Below are 10000 nucleotides of genomic sequence, written 5' to 3' on the forward strand. Positions count from 1 at the left end.
CTGAGTTTAAATGGTCAAGAACTACTGGACAGATTTTGGAAAGTTTGGAGTGGCACGGAAGAATTTGTTTGTCAAGTACGTTTCGTTTTTGGCACATAGCTCTAATTGTAATCCGCATAATATTTCGTTAAAAATAATTTTGTGCACATCGAATTTGGTGAAGATATTGATTCGACTGAGAGAATCGGGATAGTCTCCTACGCAGCCGTTCTGTGTGTGGTCACGCAACGCTGCTCCCCACACAGAAGCGTTGCGTGACCACACAAAGAACGGCTGCATATGAGACTAATTCGGTGACATGTCTCCTAGTTTTTCTCACGGGTACTCCGGTTTTCAGCTCTCATCCCAAACAAACATTTGCCGTTTATCTGCTTTAAAGTTTCCCCACACACTTGCCGATTTTTTGTCGGTCGTCGAAAAATCTTCACTTGTCGGCTAGTGCGCGGTGAATTCAGACAAGTCTGCGACAAGATCGGGACTTGTCCAACGATATCTGACAGAGCTAAAACGTAAAATATCTTGCCGGGCCTTGTCGGCTAGTGTGTGGTTAGTGTCCGGTGGACCAACACAATTTGTCTGGCCTCGCGCACGACGCAACCAATATTTGGAAGTGTCACAAGACAGTGACAAGAGCAACGTGAGCAAGCATCTTTTCCAACATGCAGTGCCAAGCTGTGCACTATTAAAGAAGTAATTCTTAACTGATTGTGACCAGGGGCCCGTTTCTCGAGTCCTGCGTGTGTTTGCCAGAGTTGTTCGAATATCCCTACTGGTTTGTTTTCGTTTCGTGGTTTTGCAGTTACTGCCGGGTCACTCGTGACTGACAACAGAATACACTTGAATTTTTAACACATGTAACGAAATGTCCCTGAATCGAGGCCGCTGACAGACCCGATTTTTCTAGGAAAATCGAAAGTGCTCGCAGGGTTCGAGAAACGGGCCCCTGATCACAATCAGTTAAGAAATGCGTCCAAGTTAGTTTATAAAATTCAGTCTCTCTGGAAAACTATAATGAGGCAGAAACTTGTTGTGAGCCATGATTTAAAGTGATTTTAATAAAAATAAGCGCCCTTCACATTAATTCTCTATCCAGAACATTCCATCCCCTATGCTATTTCTAAATTTTTTTTCGGGATCATTTGCAGTCCATAATATTTAATAGGGATCATTTGAGGTTCTGGGATCATTTGCGGACCCGTACAGAACTCTAATTAAGGACGGTGCCCACTATTGTTATTGCGTATACGTTCTGCGCATCTCGAGATACTCGGATTTCCTATCGGCGGTTCAAAACTATGTGGAAAAAGAAGAACTTAGCAAGTGCTCATGGTATCCAAAAAGAAGATTGGGGGTAACCAAGCATTTTTCAGAGATAATTAAGCTTTAATTTGGCAAAGAACCCCATACATTGCTTTGTATTTCAAAGCTTTTTACAAATATTGTTGATTTATCTTCGAAAAATGTGTGGTTCTTTTTGGATTTCAATAACACTTGTTAACATCAGCTTTTCCCGCATGTTCAGTAAACCGCGCAAAAATACTTTTGAATTAGTAGGCACCGTCCTTAAATATTTTCGCGACTGGACGAAACAATTATTATTTATACTATTATTAGTATTAGTATTATTATTACTTCCATCGTCTCATTTTCCATGAACATTTCACTTTTACGAAATTCAAGAAAATCGTGACACGAAAATACCACGGTTAACTTGGAGCGATTATCGTGTCGGTACTTGAACTCGCACATGTCATATAAATTGATATAAGCCACAAAATGACACACATTTTAGATGTCGTCATAGGAACACTCGTCTCTCCATCCCTTTCTTCAGTGAGCCAAATATCTCCCATTTTCACACAGATAACAAGTGGCAAATGGACCGACGTGAAGGGCACATGGCATCCATATTGATTGTCAACTCTTTAGCAGCTAATGGGAAGAGAAGATGCGTTAAAGAGACAAGATAACTTTAATCTTGCATGAAATATATTGCAGACGGTTTGTCCAAAACCAGGAACGGCATGATAAGACTGATAAGGGCATCATTAAAATAAACGTTGAAATGGCTGCAAGGTTTTGGTGTGAAATGTTGTTAGTGAAATTTTGAAAAAAAAAACTTACTCCTTCGTGTTGTTGATTGGTCAACATTGGCTAATCAGAAAAGTGATGCCGATTGTTGGATGATAACAGGTTGTAGCAAAGGCGGAAAACTGTGATTGTTAATGACACTTATTCACGCATCAATCACAAGAAGATAATTTTCTGTTGCCTCAGTCTTTTCAATAAATGACAGTCGGAGAAATAAAACTGAAGTTTCAGGAAGGTAGCCTGACGTTGTGAGACTTGAAACAACTTCCGCCTCGAAGCTCAACAATGCTTTCAGGCATTGATTATTGTAAGTTTTTTTTTACTCAAAACTTCCTCTTAATATCAGTTTTGCGGTCGAAACCGACGGTGAATAAGTTATCACACCGAGTGATTATTTATATTTATGCTTTGACATGCTTCTCGTGACAGCATCTCTCTAAGCCTTTTCTTTGAGACAGGATTAGAATTTTTAATTCTTAAAGGAGCACTTCGGTTTGGTAAAGTTGGGTCATCATTAACTGGACTACACGATAATCGTAATTTTAACGATAAATACGAAAGAAGAAGAAGAAGTTCATTTACCGTTAATTTGAGTTAGAAAATGTGGTCATGAGTCATCATTGAATGAGGGTGTAAATGTGGTTAACCGACTAGCGACAAAGGTCTAAAAAATACTGCTGACTACCGACAAAACGAGGAAAAAATTACCGACTAGCGACCAAAAAATTAACTGGAATTTACCGACAACCGACAAAGGTCGAAAATTCTAACCGACAACCGACATGTGGACCACCCCATTCAGACCCTCTTGAATCAGTCGGTTCTGTTAGAATATTCAATCACCGGCTTAACATAATAACATGCATTAATTAACCTTGGTTGCGGAGTGTACATGCGTATTCACTCACCGCTTTTAGAAAAAGTCAAATTTTATGAGCATGAGATTATCTTCTGCCGCTAATATATTTTCCAGGCTACGAGTCGGTTAAGAAATGTCCACATTTCGCTCGTGTCAGCTTCTTAATGAGTAAATCCAAATGCGCATAAATCTGCATGTGTTGAATCGAGAGTTTCAGGGCTTCAACGTAAAAAATAAAAAAAACAGACCTGGAATAAGTAGACCTTCATTGAATAATAGAGAGTAAAAATCTCATCTATGTGAAAAGTTGAAACCAGTAGGCGAAACATGAAAAAATATAAAAAAGGCATGTGACAAAGACAAGATTTTTTTTCCTGATTAAAACATCCCAAGAAGAATCAGTGATCAATATTCTTAATTACACAAGAACGAAAAACCGGAAATCATTGGTCACGGCAAGTAAACAAAGGTGGTTTCACTCATAGCTACTCAGCAAAACACGCGAAACCCAAACATGGATCAAGTACTTGAATTTCTCTATGAGGAAAAAAAATCTCTCGCAACTGATTATAAACATAACAAAAATTGATCGACACAGTATGTGCGTGCAGCTGTAAATAAGAACTTTGTGAAGGTGTTAGCATGGCATTCAGTGCCTGGAACGTTTCTTCTTACAAACCCGACAGCCTATGGTCCTGGTTTATATGTCTTTGTTCAACACTGTGTATGGTTCTCACGATAGGATTTTCGTTCGCTCTCGGTGTTCTTTTTCCCGTTCTAATGGATGCTTTTCATGAAACTCGAGAAAGGACAGGTAAGATACGAGGTGACAATATATAGTGAAAGTTGTGAGGCGGGAATGATATTCGTGTCTTGTTGACGGCTTTTGGACACAATTATTCGGCGAAATATCCAATATGAATGAGATGACAAGTGTTTTACCTCGATATACCGTTGCACGGTGGTCATGCCCGGATAAATGAAAAAAAATTCATCTCGTCGGCATTTTGTACAGCGGTGAAAAGGCGCGCAGCTTAAAACATCATAAATAATTTTTTTTTCGGAAGCCGGGTGGAAGTGCATTATTAATCGAAAGTTTTGTTGAGAGAGCTCCGGTTTGGCGAGGTATCCGAATCACCGGTTTCATAAGAATAGAGCTTGTACCTGTACTTAGTTTCGGGAGAGTCCATCGCAACGCTTGTAATATAAAATCTCGCTTAGTTAGGGATTGGCCTAAACCATTTTTGCTTCTATTTGTTTCTCTTACTCCTATTAATTTTAGCATAATCAGACCATTAGCAACGAGAGAGAGAGAAATATAGTCCGAGTTCTCATTCATCCTTATTTTTTCTCGTATGAGGCGAAGAAGATACGTTATTTTGCAAGACTATAGCAAATCGACAAGCAACCGGAAACCACGCGAGAAAATCCTCAGCTACTTAGTGCATCGGATTATTTTCAGCACAGGCTAAACGGTCATCAGTTGGCGTCGAAAAACAAGTTACTCCATAAAATTTGTTCCACGCCGTAAAAAAATGGCTTAATCATGCATTTGAACCTGACACGCGGTTTTTCTTCAGGCTGTATTGACGACATTGCTTGCACTTGGAAACACCCTCCGGGAAAAACAAAAAAGTGGAAATTTTTTATTTAACACATGCAGGGGGACACCGCCATACTAAGACATAATACCAGTAGGTTAAGTAAACAATTAAGGTTATAATGTACAGTTGAAAACGGAAACGAACACGTCATTTTGAAATTCGGGCAACGAGCAAGGAAAAAAACAAAACGAATAATCCTGACAAGACGCTCAGGTGTACCCTGGCTGCCAGAGGTTTTTCCCTCTCAGAGCGACGGAATTGAGAAAAAACCTCTGGCATCCAGGGAACTAAGGTGCAGCATAATACACTAAACAGTCTGGAGGACAACAGTGGGAAATGGCTTAAGCCGGTTTTGCGTTTTGCATTCATAATACAAAGACGTTCAAGTGTTTGACCGGCCCTATTCAAACTCCTCAAAACCTCTAATAATCGATAAAAAAATTGGCGAACGATCACGCAATTCTGGTACACCTTATTCTCAATACCAATAAGCCCTGCAAAACGTTCAAATTTTTCAAAATTCTCTCGCTCCACTAACAAAGAATGCGCTAACTTGCGCAACTTTCTCGCCGACTTTTCGATGGAACATATGAGTTAAAAGATTGCTCTTCACACAAACAGACATTCTTGTTTTTCACTTGTACAAACCAGTTCCTTTGTTCCAGCTGCCAATTAGATGGTCGAAGGTCGAAAATATTGAAGGTGCAGTTGTTAGCTCAACTTCATCCAGTGACATCTTGGACGACATGTTTGATCAAAAATAAGACTTTGCCTGACATTTATGGGACGAAAATATTGGGAAAACAATAGCTGCTATTTTTTCATTGTTGCCACAAGTTTCTTTACAGTCGAGCTATGTCATGCGTGATCAGTAGCCATTAGACTGAAATGAATATCGGAATTCCTCTTTTTGAGTGGAATCTTGAAGATTTTTCCGAAAGCTGGTACGAGAAATGCGCAATAACTGAACGATAATTCATCAAACGCTTGAAATAGTTTTCACTTTTCAAACACCGTTTATTTTATAATAAAACTAAAGTTCACAGCTAATTATTTGCGATCCACGGGAAATTCAGAATCTCGATTGCGAAGTTCAGAACTGGCACGCAGTTAAAACTTCAAAACTCCTGGTCACGCGTGACGCTTGACTGTAAATTCAAAGCGTATTCCGCGTGACATCCCACAGGGTCCAGAGGAGATATGTTTGTCGTTAGAACATCAAAACCCGTCGAAAACATCTGAAATGATGGGTTATTTTGATCGCATTGACGATCGCAGTTTCGTTACACATTCTGTATACCGCAAACCAAGAGACTGAGGGCTCGCAAGATTGGCTTACAGTATAAAATACGGAAAGGGAGGAAACTAGCCTGCGAGCAAGCTCTCTTTCGGGGTGGGTGGGCGGTCGAGGAGAGAGCCCACCCACCCCGAAAGAGAGCTTGCTCGCAGGCTAGGAGGAAACTTGTACCACGTTACTCGGTGTTCGATGTGAACCGCAGCACTTGGTGACGGAAGTGAATTGGGACCGGAAACGCAAAAGCAACAGACCGTTACTAATTCGAGAATCAAAACATCAGCTGTGGAGGGAGTTTAAATAATGGCGGCTTTTCCCTTGAAAAGACCCGTTTCGTTGCCCGAAAAGCAGCCGGACGAGAAGAGATGCAAAGTATCGAACAGAGAAAAACACGTGTTTGTTTCTAAATGGTAAGATATCTGACCAGTTGGCTTCCGAACGTGAGCCACAAAACCATGTTTGATTTTTCTCTGATCGAACTTGACTATTTTACCTGCAGGCTTTCAATGAATTATCGAAGAGACGAACAAAACTTTATCTCCGTACAAGAAATACTCGACGACTATGTAAATAACAGCTCCGAAAAGGAAAATTTTCCATTGCAAGTCAAAGAACTGGGGATTATTTTAAAGGAGGCCTTTCCACAGGCGAGTAGAGTCCAGCGAAGAGTTAACGGTGGCCGAGTATGGCAGTACCCACTTTCAAAAACCTCAAATTGGAAGAAGACCGTGTTAAATGGGAAGACTTGCCAGCTTTCACAAAAGAATTCGATTGGCTTTTATCTAGCTCTAGCGACGATTTCTTTGAGTGGATAAAAGTCCAGTCACAAGATCTATGTGAAGGCGGCCGAGTTTTAACTGAAGTAAAGATCTTTAAAGATTGGACATTTGTTGTACACGTCAACAGTCGAAAAGTTGCAAAAGAAACCGTTGGTGTTTCCGAACTTGGGGCATCTTAAAATTACTTCCGATCTTGCGCACATTTACTTTACGCGTCATTTCCGTCATTATGTGTTGCGGTGCACACCGAACGAAAGCTCTCTCTCGAAGCCGTAAATTTCGGTCGCCGAAAATGAATTTGAACGCTTTCTTATGCCGTTTGCCTACAGTATTTGGCAAATACATAACAATTCTAGATCACGTTAGTAAAATCAGGCAATTTAATCCAATTCCATTTGAGTTTCAGGGATTCGAAAATCGGCCACAAATTAGTTTCCTTCCTTTCCGTATTTTATACTGCAAGCCGATGTTGCGAGCCCTCAGTCTCTTGGTTTGCGGTATACAGAATGTGTAACGAAACTGTAAAGCGATCGTCAACGCGATCAAAATAACCCATTATTTCAGATGTTTTCGACGGGTTTTGATGTTGTAACGACAAAGATATCTCCTCTGGACCCTGTGCCCCTTGTAGAGCGGCGGATCAGAAACACAAGTCACATGTCACTCCTGGCAGGGCATTGGATTTTTTGAAGAACGAATTGAAGAACAGCTAACGCTTGATGAAACCCATCTTTTTAGAACCAAAGTTTCGTTTTTAACTTCCCACCGATGCATCACCATAGTTTCTTTAGAAACAAGTGATAATAATGGCTGCATTACTGAAGTGCGTTCGATCTCCAGTATAAATAATATATTTTTATTGTACTGATTGCCTACAAATATTCAGGGAAAATGGACTTGTGGAATGCTTTCAGGCAGTGTTATAAACCAGTTGCAAATCTGAACACAACAAAAAGGTTCAATAGCTCAACATTTTCGTAAGGCCATGCCCTTTTTTTTTCGTTTACCGTCGAATGCGTATCCTGATATTGGGTCGGTCGGTCGGATTGAAAAAAAAAAAGAACCCAAAAAAAAATCATAAGCATTTTCGGAATCGGAGGCCTGGAAAACAACAAGACGTGAACCCAAAATCAATATGGCGGAAAAGTTGGTGGATGTTGTTGCAAAATTAAAACAGCGTGAGAAAAAGGATCAACCACCGAAACTCCTACGCGACATAATAATGGCTTAAAAACGTCGTTACCAATTTTCTTTTTTTGGAAAATGTCAAAAATCTGGGTCGGTCGGACGACGCTTAACGGAGAAAAAAAAGGAGATGGCCTTATGAGCTTGATATACAATATAATAATGGCGATGGCCAAAACGAGTTTTGGAACGAAACTGGTTACTACATGGGCTCGAGGCCTTCGCGTGAAATCGACGCGTGTGGTAAGGCAGTCCAAGAAGGTGCCCACACTCCTAAAGTAGAAGAGCATCCAGAAAGAACCGACACGAAATAGTATGCGTTCTCCTAAAGTGGAAAGAAACTAACTTCTTCATTATCGAAGTAAGGTCCTGTGCATTCTGACTTTTCGAGTGCGTGTCCTGTGTTTGTGGACGGGCACTAATTTGAACAAACCCGGGCAAGGATGCGAGGCGCAGATCTGGGCATCCACCAGCTCCCAAGCCTATTCTCTTGTGTGGAGTTCAGGCCCCTCTGAAATGATAAAATTCGGTTGAAGTAATAATAACAGAAATCTTAGAATTACCCTCGGCACAAGGAGCTACGAATCGTGTACAGGGATTTTGGTCACCGTGCCCAAAATCTCTGTAAAAACTGCAAAAACAAAATTCATTTATGTGCACTAAATCCCAATAGCGCCTAAATTATTTTAATATACCTCTTTGAGTTATACTTGTTCCTTTCCTTTTCAGCATGTGTTTCCTCTATCATACTTGGAGTCTGTTATGCCAGTGGTCCTTTCACAGGTGCCTTACTCAACAGATATGGAGTTCGATTTTCCACAGTTATGGGATGCTTGTTGTCTTCAGCGGGGCTGGCAATGGGTTCATTTGTAAATCACACTAGGATTGTCATTCTTTACATAATCTTTAGTTTGCCCTTTGCATTTGGTGCATCGTTCATTTATGTGACTTCAACCGTAATAGCGTCTCAATACTTTGTCAAAAGAAGATCTTTGGCCCTTGGTTTGCTAACAGGAGGTCAAGGATTGGGTACAATGATCCTTGGCCCAGCTTTGCAGGCCTTAGTAGATGCTTTGGATTGGAGAAACACATTTCGAGTGCTCGCTACAGCTCTGTTTATATTATCGTTCAGTGGATTTCTTCTCAGCTCAGGCCCATCGTCTTCAAGTGAAAAGAAAGACAATTCTTCTAGAAAACTCAGATTTAATCTCACCGTGTTAAAGAACCCAAGAGTCTTCATAAGGGTTGCCCTACCTTCATTCTTCGCATTTTCTCGAATGATTCCATACGTTCACTTAGTAAGTATCTTTTGAGTCAATTGCCAGAAAATTCTAAGACTTAGTGCAAAAACGGAAGAACCGTGGGCAAAGATCGTTCCCAGGGTCTCTCTTCTTGCCTTCCAGGGAAGAAGTGAGACAATGAGAATGAGGTTGAGAACCGACTACCATTTTTGTGGGTCAAAAATATTAGGCAATAGCCCTTTTTCACGGTTAGTTTTTCTCATTTTCATTACAATTTAATATAACGTGGTTGAAACTACAAAATAGCCCGAAATTGCCTCACATACATGCTAGATTACATTGTAATGCAAATGAGAAAAACTAACCGTGAAAAGGGCTATTGTTGGCTAACGAATTGTTGCCTCCATATTCCAAAGCGAACAGAGAGGTCCATCGCAGGTCGAAGGGAGCTCGGAGTTGTGAACGAATCTAACGTAGTTCTGTCGTGCTTCGACGATCACGGAACAAATTATGGAAATTATGGGAGTTGTGGGCTCAAATGTTTTCCGGACTGTTGTGTTCAAATTTCGCCTGACAACTCGTAAGAGGATATACAGCTGATGTAATCTTAGTGAGAGCCAATCGTAGTTGCACCCAGCACGTGAGGAATTGTTGGCAAAACCTGTTGCGTACTGTACTGAGCATTTCAGTGTAGCCTCGCAAATGCGCACATCAAATTACCATTTCAAACCCTTTCGCAAACATGGACAACCTTTCCCTTTTTTGCAGATAGGTGAGCATATCAAAGGATTATTAGGACAACTCTGGATCACCCAAGACAGAGACACTAGACAGGCGTGTCGAAACGTTGACCCTTTGAATTATACCTTTTAAAAATACATTCAAAATTCTCCAAACAACTGTCTGACCAGGGACCTTAATATCTACTACGTCAAAGTTGACGAAAA

The 10000-nt window shown here is 40.6% G+C and overlaps 1 protein-coding gene across 2 annotated transcripts in view; it reads left to right on the forward strand.

The window, feature by feature from the left end:
* The first annotated feature begins 2243 nt into the window (after nucleotides 1–2243).
* LOC138026501 (monocarboxylate transporter 10-like) overlaps nucleotides 2244–10000 on the forward strand; it is a 12764-nt gene continuing 5007 nt past the window's right edge. The window contains exons 1-2 of one of the 2 annotated variants that reach the window (XM_068873882.1): nucleotides 2244–2398; nucleotides 8542–9110. In XM_068873882.1, the coding sequence (XP_068729983.1) occupies nucleotides 2377–2398; nucleotides 8542–9110 (591 nt within the window). In that variant the 5' untranslated portion in view covers nucleotides 2244–2376. Of the gene's footprint in view, nucleotides 2399–3427; nucleotides 3765–8541; nucleotides 9111–10000 lie in introns of those variants that run through there. The other variant, XM_068873881.1, reaches the window with a different exon arrangement.

The sequence above is a fragment of the Montipora capricornis genome, chromosome 12, assembly GCF_036669925.1.
Source record: "Montipora capricornis isolate CH-2021 chromosome 12, ASM3666992v2, whole genome shotgun sequence".
NCBI lineage: Eukaryota > Metazoa > Cnidaria > Anthozoa > Scleractinia > Acroporidae > Montipora > Montipora capricornis.